This window comes from Bufo gargarizans, chromosome 1 (assembly GCF_014858855.1).
Source record: "Bufo gargarizans isolate SCDJY-AF-19 chromosome 1, ASM1485885v1, whole genome shotgun sequence".
In the NCBI taxonomy this organism is placed as follows: Eukaryota; Metazoa; Chordata; class Amphibia; order Anura; family Bufonidae; genus Bufo; species Bufo gargarizans.
The window spans coordinates 585,759,626-585,780,533 of record NC_058080.1 but is presented as its reverse complement, the minus strand read 5'-3'; the positions used below and the strand labels follow the sequence as shown (position 1 = coordinate 585,780,533).

Below are 20,908 nucleotides of genomic sequence, written 5' to 3'. Positions count from 1 at the left end.
TGTCCTATTCTTGTCTACAATGGGACGCCCGTTCCGTTCCGCAAATTGCGAAAGGACACACGGGCGGCATCCGTTTTTTGCAGATCTGCGGTTTGCGGACTGCAAAAAATTGCACAGGTCGTGTGCATGAGGCCTTAACCGCAGAATCTGGGTAATAAATCTAAAATTTTGTTTGGCTGTTAACCCTCGATGTGTTAAAGAAAAAATTGGATTAATCTACCAAAAAAGTGAAATTTAAAAAGTGAGTGGTGTTGTTTCTACAATGGGGTCATTTATGGGGGTATCCACTATGTAAGCCCCACAAAGTGACTTCAGACCTGAACTGGTCCTTAAAAAGTGGGTTTTGGCAATTTTCTTAAAAATGTTAAGAATTGCTTCTAAATTTCTAAGCCTTCTAACGTCCTAAAAAAATTAAATGACATTTCCAAAATGATGCCAACATAAAGTAGACAGATGGGGAATGTTAAGTAATAAATATTTTATGATGTATCACTTTCTGCTTTAAAAACAGAGAAATAGAAATTTAGAAAATTGGTAATTTTTAAAAATTTGGGGTAAATTTGGGATTTTTTCATAAATAAAGGCGAAATATATTGACTCAAATTTATGACTATCATGAAGTACAATATGTCACGAGAAAACAATCTCTGAATGGCCTGGATAAGTAAAAGCGTTCCAAAGTTATTACCACATAAAGTGAGATATGTCAGATTTGCTAAATTAGGCTCTGTTAGGAAGGGGGAATGGCCCGGATGTGAAGTGGTTAAGAATATTGAGCCAATCTGTCACAAAGGGTTAACTGTTTTTCTATCTGTGTGAATGGTACTTTCACTTTGTGCCGTCATCTAATAAACCTTATCTCTAAATTGCTAAGAGGTCATAAACACTTATTTAAGCCAGATTCTTCAGCAAGATAAGAATTGAGCTTTAATGAGCTCATAAGGTCAGAGTTCAGAGATAAGGAGCCCACAGGGCCGTCTTTAATATTGATTGGACCCTGGGCAGAAATTTATTTGGGCCCCCTGGATCCCGCCTTCCCACACCTTAGCAGGCAATCGCGCCCTCCACCACAACACACACACAAAAAATCCACACACCTGGTAGAGTCCAGTGAATGACTGTAAATACTTCCAGTTCTGAAGACTCCAGCGGCTCCGGATCAGTGCTCTGGGCAGCTGGGCTCAGGCTGGAAGTGGGCACCACTCTGCAGGAAGGAGACCAGGGCTCGGCTCACCCTAGTGTTACAGTGCACCCCAGCACCCCACAGTATGCAGTATAGCACCCTATAGTATACAGCACCACACAGTATGCAGTTTAGCACCCCACACTATACAGTACCCCACAGTATATAGTAGAGCAGTATAGCAGCCCACAGTATATAGCAGCCCACAGTATACAGCACCGCACAGTATACAACACCTCACAGTATACAGTAGAGCAGTATAGCACCTCACAGTATATAGCACCCTATCCTGTGGATAAGGGATAACTTTTACCTACCAGAATAGCCATTTAAGCTCCTATTGGACCCCACAATAATCGGGTCAATTTACAGGGACGAGCATTCATAGAAATGCTTGTTCCCAATAATTGTCTCGTATAATCAAGCAGTCAATTAGCCAATGAATGAGATAATGCTTGTTCATCGGCTGATGGGCATCTTTCATCAGGAATGCGCTGCTGAAAATTAATAGACAGAATGAGAGAGTAATGAATTGTTCCTTCAGCATTCTGTATCGGCCGGTGTAATCAATGTAAACGAGCACCGATGGATGCTTCCATCCATCGGCACTCACATTGCTTGTACATCTGGCAGTGTAATACCACCCCTTTATTCATCTGGTAAATCCCCCGCTGCTCTCGTTTGTCCAAACCAGCCTCAGTTTACCTCCCTGTAGTGGTGATGATGTGCTGTACATGGATAAACCCCTTAAATGCCAGTTAAAAGCTAGTGTTTTCCTTTAAAATGTGTTGATTAGATGCAATGTACAGTGCAAAAGACACTGTATTCAATAGCAAAAGGAATGATCAATCGTTACTTTTAGGAAGGCATCAGATATATTTAGAAATTATATAATTATATAGGAAAATTCATATTCATTTACCTTGATGTTGAAGGCACAGAGGTTACCCAGAGTGCCTGGGATTTCCTTTAAGTGTTCCCTGCACATGCAGATTATGGGATTCCCCTGCCATATTTAGAGTCTTTCTCTCTGTAAAGCTTCGTACTAATCCCTGTTGCTGTACGTTGTACTGTTACCCATACTGCATAATCTGCTTTTAACTTAGATGTCTGACATAAATGCAGGATTTCCCTATCAGCCTAGTACTGATCCACACTGATATACCTGACCCCTTGTGAGCAGACGCTGGAGCCTAAACCATGTTATTCCATCTATTCAGTAATATTGGGGATTTAGAGTCCCAGAGAACATATCTGCTAAAGTGTCAATGATACACAACCCCTTTCTCTATCACTTCTCACTTCTCACTATTAAAATTCACCTGAAACAAATCACCAAAAATGTGGATTTAGATACAAGTTGAATTTTTGAAAATTCTGGATTGAATTCAATTAGTTTACAATTGATTTGCTCATCTCTACTTTTAAACATAGAGCTCTGTGCCCTCCAATGCAACGACCAGGGAACAATGAGAAACAGACTAGCTCCACTGGGTATAAACATCTACTACTATCTCAGAGAATGTGTTTCAGCAGCTCCTAGAGTTCAGTGGTGGTGTCCTTAGGACCAGTTCAGGTGAGCTTTGGCCTTGTGCATCTCCAGGTTGTGTGATGCTGGTTGAACCCCTGTCATTAACATTGGATGAAGTATGGAATGGGTTTTAAACGTCACTTTTATTAAAACACTTAAAATATTAGGGGTACTCCTGGTGACCCTTTTCCGATGGATATCTCCACACTCACCTGCAGGACCATCCAACAGTGTAACATGTATGGTGATCTCATGACTCTTCCCCAACAGATCAAGTTGTGGAAGAGAAGGATCAGGCTCTTTGTATTTTGTTCTCCTGGGAGATAAGCCACCACAATGGAGAAGCTTTCTCCTCTCTCTCCATTGAACACACACTCATGCTCAGCCGAACCAAGCATATAAGTGTGTGTGGGGTGGCCAGGAGAGATAGCTGTCTACTGAATGAGTGTTCAGCCGAAAGCTATGGAAGGCGTACAAGCACCTTTAAAGGGGTTATCTGGGAAACATGTATTTTTCACAAGTGCCATCAACCTGCCTTTCTAAACAGAAGATTCATACTTACCTGCTTCACTCGGCTCTGGTTCTCTGCTCTGCTTCCAGTGTCTCAATGTTCCGGTCCCTGCAGTGTTGACATCCGGCACAGCATGGGCATAATCTAGTCACATGCTCCGTTGTAACCAATGACTGGCTTCAGCAGTGATATGGCCACAAGCAGCATGACACCACTGAAGCCAGTCATTGGCTTCAGTGGAGCATGTGACCATACCAATGCTGCTTTGAATGTAAACAATGAAGGGACTGGAACATAGAGACACCATAGAAAGCTTGGAGAAGAGCAGATTACTATAAATCTTCTGTTTAGAGACGGAGGCTCTAAAACTCATTATTTCCAAAGAAACCCTTTAAAAGGGTTGTCCAACTTAAAATATTTTTGTGGCAGACTGCTGCTGTCCTCTCAGCCGGGCTACAGCCGGGATGTAATATCTTGGACACAGAGATGATTTCTGATATGCCATTTGTGATTGCTGTAGCCATTCACTGGCCTCAGTGGTTTCTTGCTGTACAGTACACTGCTGAAGCCAGTGGCCGGCTCCAGCGATAACATCCTGTATACCTGCACTTCACTGCTGCTGTCTATAAACAGACAGCGGGAGAAGGACTGGACCGGTGACACAGCATTTGGAGGTATTAGCAGAATTTTTAATTATCTCTAACAACTTCTTTAATTACTTCTACTTTGTACACTATGGTAGGGTCATTCTCTTGAAAAAGCTCAAAAAAGTTGGAAATAAAAACAAGGTGTATGCAAATGTGTACACCACAGACCGAGAAGAGGAGATGAAAGGCTGATAGAGAAGACATTAGCGGAGAGATAATGCACTTTCCCTGAAATCTCTAATAACTTGCCTGTGATCAACATATTCTCCTATTTTTCTCTATGATAGAGTAATAAAAGTAGTACTTTATCATAGAGGTAGGATGGTAGAATTTGTCGAAGGATAGTAGAATATTTTGATAATAATTTTGCTATCATAGAGAACAGATAGGGGAATATGCAGATCACAGGCTAGTCATTAGAGATTTTAAGGGGAAGTACATTAACATCTCTCCTAGTCTATATCAGCCTTTCAGCTCTCAGCGCAGGACAGAATCGTAGCAAATTAGTACTTTAGCCCTAAATACTATGTTGACTAAGGATGGATTTGGATATGCCTAATATTTTAAGTGCTTTAATAAAAGTGAAGTTTTAACGATGTTCCTACTCCATACATGTCAGTGATCAGTGGCTTTATGTTGGTTAACCATGAATACTCAATCCATGAAAGTCCCAAAGATGCATGATTTAATGCATCTGTTAGCGATGGACATGGCTAAAATAGTCGAGCCCAATCACTACATGGGTGGTGTAGGCCTCCTTCACATGTCAGTGTTTTGGTCAGTGAGCTCCATCAGGATCAGGATCCTGATCCGTATGACAAATGCATTGAAATGCCGAATCCCTCTCTCCGGTGTCATCCGGAAAAACGGATCCGGCGTTTATTTTCTTTAAAATTTTGGGCGGTCTGAGCATGCGCAGACCGCAATGCCGGATCTGTTTTGCTGGAACACTCGGGGCCGGATCCGGCATTAGAGCATTTCAATGGGAGAAATTGCCGGATCCGGCATTCCGGCAAGTGTTCCGGAATTTTGGACGGAGATAAAACTGCAGCATGCTGCGGTTTTATTTCCGTCCTGAAAAGTGAAAAAGACTGAACTGAAGACATCCTGATGCATCCTGAATGGATTGTCTCTATTCAGAATGTATTAGGATAAAACTGATCAGTTATTTTCCGGTATTGAGCCCTAGGGCGGAACTCAGTGCCTGAAAAGAATAACGCTAGTGTGAAAGTACCCCTAGGCGCATGGAGCGCCAGCGCAGGGTTATTAAGACCGGCGTCTAAAACACCTGTCTTAAATGACCTTATAATAGTACATAGACACAGTAGTGGAGTTTATGCAAATTTTCCTCACAGATTTGTATGTGTTTTTTGCTGCTCTGCATCAAATCTGCACCAAAATCCACACGTGTTACATTGCAAAGAATGAAATCTGCTGTGAAAATCTGCACAAACAGTTGACATGCTGCAGACTTCAGAATCCATACCACAGGTCAATATCTGCATTATGAATACAATAAAACTGAATGGGCAAGCACTCAAAACATCATGGGACAGGCACAATGTTTAATACTGGTATCATTAAAATTATGTCGGTAAAATGGACAACAATAATAAAATAAGCAGCAAAGATAAAAACAAATAATACAACAATAAAAAAAACGTAATGAATAGGTATTCCAAATTATGTCCTTATTAGCGCATCTGATGTTACCGCTAAATTGGTAGCAGCCTATATGTCATGCACGCTTTGGTCTAGCGTTGTATCAGAACCGTAAACTATGAGGTTTCTATGACCACAGTATGGTGACCCCACCTGATGGTATAAGATCTTTACACTGGCTGGTATGCACTCAGGTGTGCGCCTTTGGAGCGGATCGATACCTGTAGCGGGATCCGACATTCATGCAGTTGTTTGGACTGCTTCTGTGTCTTGCTCCGTGTGTAGTTCTCGCAAGAGTTTGGGTGCGGGGTCAGATCTCTTCTTGCATTATATTCTAGTATTGCTGAAGGATCGTCTCACAGGTCACGGAATTCATTCGTAGAGTTTGAAAATCGCATGGCCATGCTTAGATTAGTTGTGGAATCTTTCAGAGCATCGATATACGGCACCAGACGCGTTTTCGAGGTCTTGCTGACCTCTTCCTCAGTGGTTATACTCCATATGCTTAGACTCCACTATTTATACTCTACTCAGTGATAAGTAAACCCTGGAGAAACGAATCTCAAGGTGGACCAGATGGTAATAGATAAGTCCTGGAGCAGCAGATTTCAAAAGGACAAATTGGATCTAATGCGATTGTGATGCAATTTTTTCAGCAGATGGGTTTTTGTGACCAAAGCTGCTGAATTGGAATTATAATTCATTTCAATGTACCGAAAGTTAAAAAATTCATTCTTATTCCTTAAAAATACCCAAAGTAAATAAACAATCGAATATACATATAGATTTAAGTGCTTAAATGATTAAAATATATAAAAAATATATATATATAAAAAAGTGTACATAAAAGTGGGGATATAGAAACTTTATTTAAGTGACTTAATAAACAATCGATTTGTGGGATATCTTGCAAGTATATTGGAATGGGGCCCACCTCCAAGTGGACCACAATGCCAATAAAATACCAACACCGCAATCTTCCGTCAGAGGCAGGCGCCCACCCCCACTCACAAGAAGCCAAAGATCTCTAATTCAGCATTGAGACCTGCTGGAAGTAAACTCCCGAATTCATAGATTCATCTAGATTCAATCCTAGACATTCCTAGACCACCCCTCCAGTGTCAATACAACTTCTCCAGTGCCGCAAATGTCAGTTTAGTAGGGTCTTTATTATGAAATTCCCTAAAATGTCTCGACAAAGAATGTTTGTCGAACCTATTTTTGATCTTGGTCATATGTTCAGATATTCTTGTTTTTAATGGTCGTTTTGTACGTCCAATATATTGTTTCTGACATGGGCACTGGATGATGTAGATGACACTGGAGGAGTTACAGGATAGACTATCCCTAATTTTCCAGGAAAACGAATTCTGTGTGGGTGACACTTCTAGTGTTCTTTTAGGGAATATTGTGTTTACAGGCAGTGCACCTCCCACACCTAAAGAAGCTGTTCATATTAGTCAAATTTTAGAACATAGAGATTTTCTTTCTCTTTTGTTGTTTAATTGAGGGCGCTATTTTAAGGCCTAAATTAGGCACTTTCATGAAAGATATCAAAGGTACCTTTGGTAATAGATGTCCTATTGTTTTATCGTCCAATATATAGTGCCAATGTTGTTTCAAAATATATTGGACTTTCTTGTAATGTGCATTAAATGGTAGGATGACTCTCAATTGCGTTTCTTTTTGTGTTATATTTTTATTTTTATTTTTATCCAAACCATCAGAGAAGAAAGTCTGTCTTTCTAATCTCTTAACCCGATCCAATGCACTATTAGCAATTTCCTCAGGATATTCCTTGTTAGTAAATTGGTCTTTTATTCTTATGGCCTCCTCTTCAAACTTACTGTCTTCCGTACAGTTTCTTTTAACCCCTTAAAGGAGTTGTCCAAGTTATGAAAAAAAAATATATAGCACTGAAAATCTGGTATATAACTGAGCTAAGCAAGTTATTGCAAAAAAAAAATATATATTTCCTCATTTCCCTGGTTCTTTTCTGGCCCTTTGTTTTCAGGCAATAAAAACAATCTCTGTCCCTCCCCCTGCTCTGCTAAGGGAGTGGATACAAGAGCTGCCCTGAGTGACATGTCTGCCTGCTGGGAGACTCTGCAGTATGTTGTATGTGTAGGACTACAAGTCCCAGCTGTATAATGACACTGCTAAGGGAGTGGATACAAGAGCTGCCCTGAGAGCTGGGAGACTCTGCAGCATGTTGTATGTGTAGGACTACATGTCCCACCTGTATAATGACACTGCTAAGGGAGTGGATACAAGAGCTGCCCTGAGTGACATGTCTGCCTGCTGGGAGACTCTGCAGTATGTTGTATGTGTAGGACTACAAGTCCCAGCTGTATAATGACACTGCTAAGGGAGTGGATACAAGAGCTGCCCTGAGAGCTGGGAGACTCTGCAGCATGTTGTATGTGTAGGACTACATGTCCCACCTGTATAATGACAATGCTAAGGGAGTGGATACAAGAGCTGCCCTGAGTGACATGTCTGCCTGCTGGGAGACTCTGCAGCATGTTGTATGTGTAGGACTACAAGTCCCAGCTGTATAATGACACTGCTAAGGGAGTGGATACAAGAGCTGCCCTGAGTGACATGTCTGCCTGCTGGGAGACTCTGCAGCATGTTGTATGTGTAGGACTACAAGTCCCAGCTGTATAATGACACTGCTAAGGGAGTGGATACAAGAGCTGCCCTTTGAGCTGGGAGACTCTGCAGCATGTTGTATGTGTAGGACTACATGTCCCACCTGTATAATGACAATGCTAAGGGAGTGGATACAAGAGCTGCCCTGAGTGACATGTCTGCCTGCTGGGAGACTCTGCAGCATGTTGTATGTGTAGGACTACATGTCCCACCTGTATAATGACACTGCTAAGGGAGTGGATACAAGAGCTGCCCTGAGTACTGGGAGACTCTGCTGCATGTTGTATGTGTAGGACTACATGTCCCACCTGTATAATGACACTGCTAATACACATAGGATCTTCCCCCTACCTTCTTGTGCAATACTCTCTCTAGTATATCAACTCCAGTGCCCAGCATTATCTTCTCACTGCCTGCAGAGCTGTGCAGCTGAAGGGGTTAAGAATCCTAGCAGAGAGTAGATGGCAGTGAAGGGGGGGCATGGCCAGCACAGTGATGTCTCGTTTACAGGCTTGTAAACGACCTTTATCAGAGCAGGGAGAGAAGCTGACATCACAGGTCATGTGACCCTCAGTGAAATCTGAGAAACCAGTGAGTGAATTGGAAAGCTGTTACATTTGCTTAGTTAGGAACATAGAAAGAACAAAAAATAACTCGGATAACCCCTTTAAGGACTCGGCCCTATTTCACCTTCTGGACTTGGCCATTTTTTGCAAATCTGACCAGTGTCACTTTAAGTGCTGATAACTTTAAAACGCTTTGACTTATCCATGCCATTCTGAGATAGTTTTTTCGTCAGATATTGTACTTCATGACACTGGTAAAATGAAGAAAAAAAAAAATCATTTTTATTTATAAAAAAATACCAAATTTACCCAAAAATGTTTAAAAATTGCAAATTTCCAAGTTTCAACTTCTCTACTTCTATAATACATAGTAATACCTCCAAAAATAGTTATTACTTTACATTCCCCAAATGTCTACTTCATGTTTGGATCATTTTGGGAATTATATTTTATTTTTTGGGGATGTTACAAGGCTTAGAAGTTTAGCAGCAAATCTTGAAATTTTCCAGAAATTTTCAAAAACCCATTTTTTAGGGACCAGTTCAGGTCTGAAGTCACTTTGCGAGGCTTACATAATAGAAACCACCCAAAAATGACCCCATTCTATAAACTACACCCTCAAGGTATTCAAAACTGATTTAAAAAACTTTGTTAACCCTTTAGGTGTTCCACAAGAATTAATGGAAAATAGAGATACAATTTCCCTTTTTTGGCAGATTTTCCATTTTAATAATTTTTTTCCAGTTACAAAGCAAGGGTTAACAGCCAAACCAAACTCAATATTTATGGCCCTGATTCTGTAGTTTACAGAAACACCCCATATGTGGTCGTAAACTACTGTACGGGCACACGGCAGGGCGCAGAAGGAAAGGAATGCCATAAGGTTTTTGGAAGGCAGATTTTGCTGGACTGGTTTTTTTGACACTATGTCCCATTTGAAGCCCCCCTGATGCACCCCTAGAGTAGAAACTCCATAAAAGTGACTCCATCTAAGAAACTACACCCCTCAAGGTATTCAAAACTGATTTTACAAAGGTCGTTAACCCTTTAGGTGTTCCACAAGAATTAATAGAAAATAGAGATACAATTTCAAAATTTCCCTTTTTTGGCAGATTTTCTATTTTAATATTTTTTTTACTTTTACAAAGCAAGGGTTAACAGCCAAACCAAACTCTATATTTATGGCCCTGGTTCTGTAGTTTACAGAAACACCCCATATGTGGTCGTAAACTACTGTACGGGCACACGGCAGGGCGCAGAAGGAAAGGAATGCCATACGGTTTTTGGAAGGCAGATTTAGCTGGACTGTTTTTGATGTCCCATTTGAAGCCCCCCTGATGCACCCCTAGAGTAGAAACTCCCAAAAAGTGGCCCCATTTTAGAAACTATGGGATAGGGTGGCAGTTTTGTTGGTACTAGTTTAGGGTACATATGATTTTTGGTTGCTCTATATTACACTTTTTGTGAGGCAAGATAACAAGAAATAGCTGTTTTGGCACCGTTTTTATTTTTTGTTATTTACAACATTCATCTGACAGGTTGGATCATGTGATATTTTTATAGACCAGGTTGTCACGGATGCGGTGATACCTAATATGTATACTTTTTTTATTTATGTAAGTTTTACACAATGATTTTATTTCTGAAGCAAAAAAATTCTTTTAGTGTTTCCATAGTCTGAGAGCCATAATTATTTCAGTTTTTGGGCGATTACCTTGGGTAGGGTATAATTTTTGCGGGATGAGATGACGGTTTTATTGGCACTATTTTGGGGTGCGTGTGACTTTTTGATCGCTTGCTATTACACTTTTTGTGATGTAAGGTGACAAAAAATTGTTTATTTAGCAAAGTTTTTATTTTAAATTTTTTACGGTGTTCATCTGAGGGGTTAGGTCATGTGATATTTTTATAGAGCCACTTTTTTCACTTTATTTTTTGTCCCACTTTGGGACTTGAACTTTGGGGGGTCTAATCCTTTACAATGCATTCCAATACTTCTGTATTGGAATGCATTGGCTGTATGAGTAATACAGTGTGTATTAATCATACAGCTTGCGGCCTGTGAGATCCAGGGGGCTGGATCTCACAGGCGTGTCACCGGAATGCAGCGCAGATGGCTCAGGAAGGCATCGCTCAGGAAGCCCCATGGGGACCCGATGGCACCACCGCCGCCGCACCAGATAAAAGCCGCAAAGCGCAGGTCTGAATTGTCACTGGGGGGGTCACGGGACCCCCCCGCGCATTTAGTCGAGGTGCCTGCTCAACGATTTGAGCAGGCACCTTGTTCCGATCACCACCCGCTGGGCGGCAGTGATCGGAACAACACATGATGTACCGGTACGTCATGGGTCCTTACAGACTCGGGAACCATGCCGTACCGATATGTCATGGGTCCCTAAGGGGTTACTCCAGTGGAATTGCCCAACCGGAATATTTATTAGCCAACTCGGCAGGTGGCAACTGGAAAAGAGTATGAAACAGTTTTTGAACGTTGGTTTCTGGAAGGTGCTACAAATATATTTTCTGTCCTGTCTGGAAATTTGTAAATCCAAGAATTCTGTATGCATCTTATTAACATTCGATGTAAAAGTCACATTCCTTGTGTTATTATTTATTTCTTTCAAAAACTCCCCCAGTGTATCTTCTGTGCCTTTCCAGATGAATATTACATCATCTATATAGCGCCGCCATAGGGCCAGGTCAGCCCCCAGCCTAGGCCCAATAGTGGCCTGCTCCCAGTCAGCCAGGAACAAGTTGGCGTAGCTGGGGGCAAACCTGGTCCCCATGGAAGTGCCCCGTGGAGGAAATATTCCCCCTCAAAGAAAAAATAATTGTGATTTAAAATATAACCTATACCTTCCACTATAAATTCGATTTGAGATAGATCCAATGAACCATCTAGTATCAGCTGAGATTTAATCGCCTCCATCCCTTGTTGGTGATCTATGACTGTATATAGGGACTGGATATCCAGTGTCCCCATAATCCAGTCAGTTTGGATTTCCAACTTTTCGAGGTCTGTATTAGGTATATGCTTTGTATCCTTGATATAGGAACTCATCTTTTCAACTACAGGTTGTAACAGTGTCGATGTATTTTGAAAGGTTAGATGCTAACGATCCTATCCCCAATATTATAGGGCGGCCAGGGGGTTCCTTCAAGTTTTTGTGGATCTTGGGCAGGCAGTAGAAGACAGGGAGTCTTTGCAGCGTGCCCAAGATAAAATCATGTTCTTGTTTTGATAATATCTTTACATCCAAACCTCACCCTAATACTGCATTTTAGAATATCTGCATTATGAACAAGAAATTTTGAAAATCTCATCTACCTAGCTGGTACTGTATTACGCTGTGGATTTACTTCATCAAAATCCACATGGAAAATCCACGTGTAATACGCCCATGTGCACATACCCTTACTGAAAATCAGCTCCATTTATCTGAATGTGCTTCCTGCCAGAACAACCCCATTCAAATGAATGGATCAGATCTTTAGTAACTTTCTGCCACAAAACTTGCCACATGTGAAGGCTGCGTAACACGCATACATACAGCAGCCCCAGCAGTATTGGGCTACATGCACACAACTGGATGTATTTTGCATCTGCTAAACAAGGATCTGCAAAAAATACGGATGACGTCCGTGTCACATCCGTGTTGCATCCGTTTTTTTGGGGGGATCCTTTGTAACAATGCCTATCCTTGTCCGCAAAACGGACAAGAATAGGACATGCTCTATATTTTTTGCAGAGCTATGGAACGGAAATACGGATGCGGACAGTAAACAGCGTGCTGTCTGCATTTCTTGATGACCCATTGAAATGATTGTGTCCACATCCGCAAAAAAAAAAAACGGAATGGACAAGGAAACAAAATACGTTTGTGTGCATGAGGCCTAACAGTCAATGAACTAGAATAGTTCTAATATTCAAAAACTTCAGTTTAGATTTTTAGTCAATATGTATTATACTATAAGAGCCGTAAAACACGGCCGTAAAACACAGATACCAGGCGACTGCATGCCATCATTTTTTTTTTCTCCTTTCTCCTGCAGAAATAGCCTATCCTTGTCTGCAAAACAGACAAGAATAGGACATGGGGCCTTGGAACGGACTTGCCGATGTGGACAGCACGCGGGTGTGCTGTTCGCATCTTTTGCGGCCCCATTTAGATTAATGGATCCACATCCAATCTGCAAAAACGTGGATTGGACACTACCGTATGGCTTTTTCAGTATTTTGCGGTCCACAAAAAATGGATCCAGAAAAAATACAGATGACATCCGTGTGCATTCAGTTTTTTGCGGAACGGGACAGCTGGCCCCTGATAGAACAGTACTATCCTTGTCCGTTATGCGGACAATATTGGACATGTTCTATCTTTAAACAGAACGCAAATACGGAAACGGAAGGCATACGGAGTACCTTCCGTTTTTTTGCGGATCCATTGAAATGCATGGTTCCGTATACGGTCCGTATACGGAATGCAATAAATTGAACGTAAAAACGGAAAAAAAAGCGTTCGTGTGCAAGGGGCCTAACTCATTTTCTGCCGTGATACCTGCCCGAGATGTTTTGTACAGTATTTAGTTGAAGAATATTTGGTATTCGGACTGCAGCCTATGCTGTAGTTTGAGCCATGTAAAATGTGAAAGTGTTTCAGATACAATGATGTCTGGTGCTGGTGCCAACCAAATCAGTTAATTATGAAATGATGCTGGGGTTTTTATGAAGATTTATTTCTGCCTTGGCTTCACGGCTCAGCTTCATTGGGCTGCCAACCAGACATATACAAGTGACAACCTCTCCCTCTTCCCTTCTCTCCTTCCCTGTGGGCTCTGGCATTGTTCCCTTTTCTAATTCCAGGTTTTAGCCTCGGGTAGACAGTCCCCTGCAAAGAGCCAGGTGAACGGAAGTCCTTCCAAATGTCCTCGTTATCTGAGAGTGAAAAATTGGGACACAAATGCTGTACTGCATGACACGCTGCACTTCAAGGCTTCCATGGTAAGTTACACATTGTCTGGTACCAGGGAAATGAGGCCAATAGCTGAACAAATCAGTATAAATCCCTCAATATCTACATACATTTAAAGAGGACCTGACCTGACCTGTCGGTTTTAGCAACTACATGCATCTCCCTTGTAATAACCATCCGGGATTATCTATTATTATGACTCTATGATGTGCCATACTGTCATTCCTTTATTATTCCTGCTAGAAATTATGAATGAATTACTAGCCCTTTGCAATGAAGATCCAGATGGGTGTTACCAGTTAGGGGTGTGTCCATGCACAGGCTGACATGGGGAGCACTGATTATAGAGTGTGGACTGTGCAGAGACACCCCACAAGTGGTCAGACCCATATGGACTTTCTGTGCAAACGGTTGGCAGTTCATTCATAACTTCTAGCAGGAATAATACAGGAATGGCACATCATAGAGTCATAAGAATAGATGCTCCAGAACTTGTTTCATTACATGGGGAAGGCAAGTCGTTACTACAACAGACATGTCCGGAGAGGGGACAGGTCCTCTTTAACCCAATGTGTCCAGTGTAGTATAGAGGGGTGTACATTCATTTTAGGGGAATCTGTGTCACCATGATTCTGGACTATTAGGCTACTTTCACACTTGCGGCAGTGTGATCCGGCAAGCAGTTCCGTCGTCGGAACTGCCTGCCGGATCCGCCGATCTGGATGTGACTGAAAGCATTTGTGAGACGCATCCGGATGTGGCTCCGTCTCACAAATGCATTACAAGAACGGATCCGTCTCTCCGCTTGTCATGTGGACAAACGGATCCGTCTTGTATCTTTTTTCACGTTTTTACCGGTCCACGCATGCGCAGACCAGAAGGATGGATCCGGCATTCCGGTATTTTGAATGCCGGATCCGGCACTAATACATTCCTATGGGGAAAAATGCTGGATCCGGCATTCAGGCATGTCTTCAGTTTTTTTCCGCATGCTACGGTTTTCTCTTTTGCCTGATCAGTCAAAATGACTGAACTGAAGACGTCCTGATGCATCCTGAACGGATTGCTCTCCATTCAGAATGCATGGGGATAAAACTGATCATTTTGTTTCCGGTATAGAGCCCCTGTGACGGAACTCTGCCGGAAAAGAAAAACGCTAGTGTGAAAGTAGCCTTATCTGCAATAATACATGAGTAGTCCTGCAGATAGGGAGTTCAGATTGCAAATTTTTTTATTTTCCTACAGCCCCCTGTTCCTCCGCTGTCAGAGCTACACTGAAATATATTGTCAGCACTGGCATGCATGCACACAGGAGTCCTCTCCATTATGTCAGTATAGCACAACAGTCCAGGCTGTGTTTTTTATTGCATCTTCAGGCACTGACCGTGGAAGAACGGGGGACAGAAGGAAAAAATTTGTAATCTGAACTCCTTACATGAGTAGTACTGCAGATAATACCGTAGTTCAAGATCCTGGGGACTGATACCCTTTAAATGCCACATGCAGGATGTTGTAGGGTACCCCAGAGCGGCCCTTACCACTGGTAGGACAGAAAGGACGCACATAATTATGATGAACTTCAGTGATCCTGGATTTTGTACAATAAAGTCTTTTCGTCTTCTAGCCTACATCTTGCACACAGCAGATATGTATGGGAGCTGTCATGACACCTCCACAGTATGTCCGTAAGTCAGAAGATATACGCACTAAAGAGCAGCTTCTTCCTCTTGCCAAGGAATTCATTGACCAATATTACAGTTCAATTAAAAGGTAATGCATTTTATAGTATATTGGTTTCTAGTTAATATAACTCACTGATGTATTCATTGTTTCCAAATTATTCTTCTATCCCATCGATCGCTCATTTTCAGGAGATACGACCACCCTGCAATCCAGCAGCAGTGGACGTGCTTGCACATGTAGGAGATCGCTCCAGCCTCTCTGGTGGCCGGGATCACGGGATAGCACATAAGCATGCATGAGCAGCAGCTCTTGTACTGGCCATCTCATATCTGCGCCGGTAGATTGTGTAGAACAGCTGCAGGGCATACACAGCTATGGCAGCTCCTACCAGTGCACAGCCCTTTAGCGCCAAAGCTGCTAAAATACTTCACTAGCAGCCTCGGGAGCATGCACAGACAAGTGGCAGGATAACCACAATCTGGCACTGTTTGCCTGTATCATCAATAAAACTTTTAGTCACCACCCCCCACAAGTAGCAGGAAGTTCAGGCCTAGCAAACAGTGGCAGCATTATGGCTGCACTTCGTTGATCTATACTTTCATGTATTTTACTTGATATTTCTTGAATTTGGCTCTTAACCCCGCAACAACTTTGGGGATGACATTTGTGTCTTCCTCCCCTAGCCCCGCTGCATTCTAAGAGCCATAACTTATATTTTTTCCATCCTCATAGACATGAGAAGGCTTTTTTTTTTTTTTTTTTTAGAGAAATGAGTTGTACTTTTTAATGGCAGAAATTCATGGTTTGTACAATGTATTGAGAAACTGTAAATAAAAATATAAGTCTGACTTGGTTTTTTGGGTAAAGTCTTTATGGGGATTCATTGCACAGTAAAAACAACATGTTAACTTTATTCTGGGAGTCAGCACCATTACGGCAATACCAAACATATATAGTTTTTGCTTTGTCTTTTCTACTTTTACAAAATCAAAACTTAAAAAAAAAAAAAAAAAGTTGTTTCATGTTCCATATTCAACTTTTTTGTTAGTTGATGGAACTCTTGTTTGGCTTGTTTTTTGCAGGGTGTACTTTTTATTGGTACCATTTTGTACATATGCCTTCTTGATCATTTTTATTGCATTTTATCTCCCACTGTTTACCGTGGGAGAGAACATGATATTTTAAGTGGGAAAGGGTTTTTTTTGTCATTTTTTTTATATCTCTAAAAAGTTTAGCTGTTGTTAACTTTTTTTTTTATTCCCCATAGCGGACCTGAAGCAGTGATTGTTTCTTTGCTTGTACTATACTGCAATACTTCGGTATAGTAAATTTCCGGCATCATATTACAGAGGCAGTGCATAATAGGAGCGATAACATGGCAGGCCTAGTGGCCTTCAGTAGGCTGCATCGGATGTCATGAAAACAAATCGACACCCAGTTATTGCATGAAGGAACACAATTGGGGACAGAATAAGCCCCCTCTCTCTGTCTAACCGTTCTTATGCAGTGGTCTCTATTGACTAGGGCATCTGAGTGGTTAAACAACCAGAATCGGTGTTATCTCCAATCTCGGTGTCTACAGGCATCCCCGCTGTGTAATGATTGACCTAATAAAAGACCACTCATACGGATGGCTGTGGTTGTATATTTAGTGATATCTATAGTCTATCCATCTTTAAAACCATTGCCAAACATGTATGACTGCACAATCTGTATAATCATAGATCAGTAAATATCAGAGAAACCAGCGCCAGTGACACACGGGTAATGAGTTTTAGATAGTTAATGCTATTATAATCCTATAATGATCTATAAGCAAATAATGAGACTTTAATGTGTAACATCACATTGTCATTTCTCATGCTGTCACTGGTGACATTACATGTTATTTCATGGATGAATAAAAAAATGTGACCTTTATTATTGAAGATTTGGCTCTAAGGCTCACTTAGAGAGACTGGAAGAAGTAAGAAAGGAGATTGAAGAAACTGATACCTACCAGCTTCGTGATACTGAGCTGATATATGGAGCTAAACATGCATGGCGCAACGCAGCTCGCTGTGTGGGAAGAATTCAGTGGTCCAAACTGCAGGTGAGATGTTCCTCTTTGGGTCTTATGGTCCATGCACATGGCTATATTAAAGATCTGTAATATGGAGCTCATCGGTTGTTATAAGGCCATGATTTACCATTGTGACAGAAGGCAGGGATAGTACAAGTAGGCGGGCCAGCAATACCATAATAAGGCACAAAATACCGCCCCAGGAGAGCCAAATACCTCAGTGCAACATAATAACCTGCTCCAGCAGCATCAAAAACCACAATGCAGCATAACATAATGCCCTAGGAGAACACAATACCTCCTCAGAAGTTGCCCCTCTGTGGTGGCCAGCTCCAGCTGCCACATTCTGTCCTCCTACTCTAGTTGCCTCAGGATGGCCATACAGTTGAATTCAGGAATCAGGAGGGCACCTGTGGTCACCGGCCAGGTACATAACTACTTGACGACCCCAATGTTAATTAACTCTAGGAGCGACAGATCATTAATTACCATAGCTGAGGAGGGCTCAGGCAGCCACCTGGGCAACATCCCACCAGGATATTTTCCTGTAGAGTCTATGGCCAATCCAGTGGCGTAGCCTGGGTTGCCAGCACTCGGGGCAAGCCATGTATTGCGCCCCCCTCCCAACCTGTGGACACGCCGCTTTTACAGATAATGTAGCATTCCTATATAACACCACAGATAACATGGTGGTAACTCTCTAAGTACAGATAATGTAGTAGATGGGTATAAGGCCCCAGAATTCAGAATACACACACAGTGTGACCTGAAGTCTGGGGCCGGGATGAGGCAGGGTGGGCCAAATTCTCAATCCACCCCCCAACCCTACTGTGAAACAAATATGTGTTTGGACATTACATACAGTGGCGGAAATAATTATTTGACCCCTCACTGATTTTGTAAGTTTGTCCAATGACAAAGAAATGAAAAGTCTCAGAACAGTATCATTTCAATGGTAGGTTTATTGTAACAGTGGCAGATAGCACATCAAAAGGAAAATCGAAAAAATAACTTTAAATAAAAGATAGCAACTGATTTGCATTTCATTGAGTGAAATAAGTATTTGAACCCCTACCAACCATTAAGAGTTCTGGCTCCCACAGAGTGGTTAGACACTTCTACTCAATTAGTCACCCTCATTAAGGACACCTGTCTTAACTAGTCACCTGTATAAAAGACACCTGTCCACAGAATCAATCAATCAAGCAGACTCCAAACTCTCCAACATGGGAAAGACCAAAGAGCTGTCCAAGGATGTCAGAGACAAAATTGTAGACCTGCACAAGGCTGGAATGGGCTACAAAACCATTAGCAAGAAGCTGGGAGAGAAGGTGACAACTGTTGGTGCGATTGTTCGAAAATGGAAGGAGCACAAAATGACCATCAATCGACCTCGCTCTGGGGCTCCACGCAAGATCTCACCTCGTGGGGTGTCAATGGTTCTGAGAAAGGTGAAAAAGCATCCTAGAACTACACGGGAGGAGTTAGTTAATGACCTCAAATTAGCAGGGACCACAGTCACCAAGAAAACCATTGGAAACACATTACACCGCAATGGATTAAAATCCTGCAGGGCTCGCAAGGTCCCCCTGCTCAGGAAGGCACATGTGCAGGCCCGTCTGAAGTTTGCCAATGAACACCTGAATGATTCAGAGAGTGACTGGGAGAAGGTGCTGTGGTCTGATGAGACCAAAATAGAGCTCTTTGGCATTAACTCAACTCGCTGTGTTTGGAGGAAGAAAAATGCTGCCTATGACCCCCAAAACACCGTCCCCACCGTCAAGCATGGGGGTGGAAACATTTTGCTTTGGGGGTGTTTTTCTGCTAAGGGCACAGGACAACTTATTCGCATAAACGGGAAAATGGACGGAGCCATGTATCGTGAAATCCTGAGCGACAACCTCCTTCCCTCTGCCAGGAAACTGAAAATGGGTCGTGGATGGGTGTTCCAGCACGACAATGACCCAAAACATACAGCAAAGGCAACAAAGGAGTGGCTCAAGAAGAAGCACATTAAGGTCATGGAGTGGCCTAGTCAGTCTCCGGACCTTAATCCAATCGAAAACCTATGGAGGGAGCTCAAGCTCAGAGTTGCACAGAGACAGCCTCGAAACCTTAGGGATTTAGAGATGATCTGCAAAGAGGAGTGGACCAACATTCCTCCTAAAATGTGCGCAAACTTGGTCATCAATTACAAGAAACGTTTGACCTCTGTGCTTGCAAACAAGGGTTTTTCCACCAAGTATTAAGTCTTTTTTTGTTAGAGGGTTCAAATACTTATTTCACTCAATGAAATGCAAATCAGTTGCTATCTTTTATTTAAAGTTATTTTTTCGATTTTCCTTTTGATGTGCTATCTGCCACTGTTACAATAAACCTACCATTGAAATGATACTGTTCTGAGACTTTTCATTTCTTTGTCATTGGACAAACTTACAAAATCAGTGAGGGGTCAAATAATTATTTCCTCCACTGTACATCCCTAAAAAATATACAGTAGAATACAGCACCACATACCTCATCCATCCAGTGACATCTCTTGTGATGTAGACTTTCCTCAGCGTCTTCATTCTGAGATAAGACCGCCATGATACCTTCTTTCAGGCGCGTCTCATCTCTGCAGAGTTTTATTATTATTATCAGTTATTATTATATACAAACCGGATTCCAAAAAAGTTGGGACACTAAACAAATTGTGAATAAAAACTGAATGCAATGATGTGGAGATGGCAAATGTCAATATTTTATTTGCAATAGAACGTAGATGACAGATCAAACGTTATATCCGAGTAAATGTATAATTTTAAAGGAAAAATACGTTGATTCAAATTTTCACGGTGTAAACAAATCCCAAAAAAGTTGGGACAAGTAGCAATAAGAGGCTGGAAAAAGTAAATTTGAGCATAACGAAGAGCTGGAAGACCAATTAACACTAATTAGGTCAATTGGCAACATGATTGGGTATAAAAAGAGCTTCTCAGAGTGGCAGTGTCTCTCAGAAGCCAAGATGGGGATCACCAATTCCCACAATGTTGCGCAGAAAGATAGTGGAGCAATATCAGAAAGGTGTTACCCAGCGAAAAATTGCAAAGACTTTGCATCTATCATCATCAACTGTGCATAACATCATCCGAAGATTCAGAGAATCTGGAACAATCTCTGTGCATAAGGGTCAAGGCCGTAAAACCATACTGGATGCCGTGATCTCCGGGCCCTTAAACGACACTGCACCACAAACAGGAATGCTACTGTAAAGGAAATCACAGAATGGGCTCAGGAATACTTCCAGAAACCATTGTCAGTGAACACAATCCACCGTGCCATCCGCCGTTGCCAGCTGAAACTCTACAGTGCAAAGAAGAAGCCATTTCTAAGCAAGATCCACAAGCTCAGGCGTTTTCACTGGGCCAGGGATCATTTAAAATGGAGTGTGGC

General features: G+C 41.9%; 1 protein-coding gene across 2 annotated transcripts in view; it reads left to right on the top strand.

Moving 5' to 3' along the window:
- The window catches only part of NOS1 (nitric oxide synthase 1), a 120,353-nt gene that overhangs the window by 16,633 nt on the left and 82,812 nt on the right, over window positions 1-20,908 (top strand). For both annotated transcript variants that reach the window (XM_044290759.1, XM_044290766.1), the window contains exons 3-5: window positions 13,620-13,757; window positions 15,353-15,498; window positions 17,341-17,503. In XM_044290759.1, the coding sequence (XP_044146694.1) occupies window positions 13,620-13,757; window positions 15,353-15,498; window positions 17,341-17,503 (447 nt within the window). The remainder of the gene's footprint in view (window positions 1-13,619; window positions 13,758-15,352; window positions 15,499-17,340; window positions 17,504-20,908) is intronic.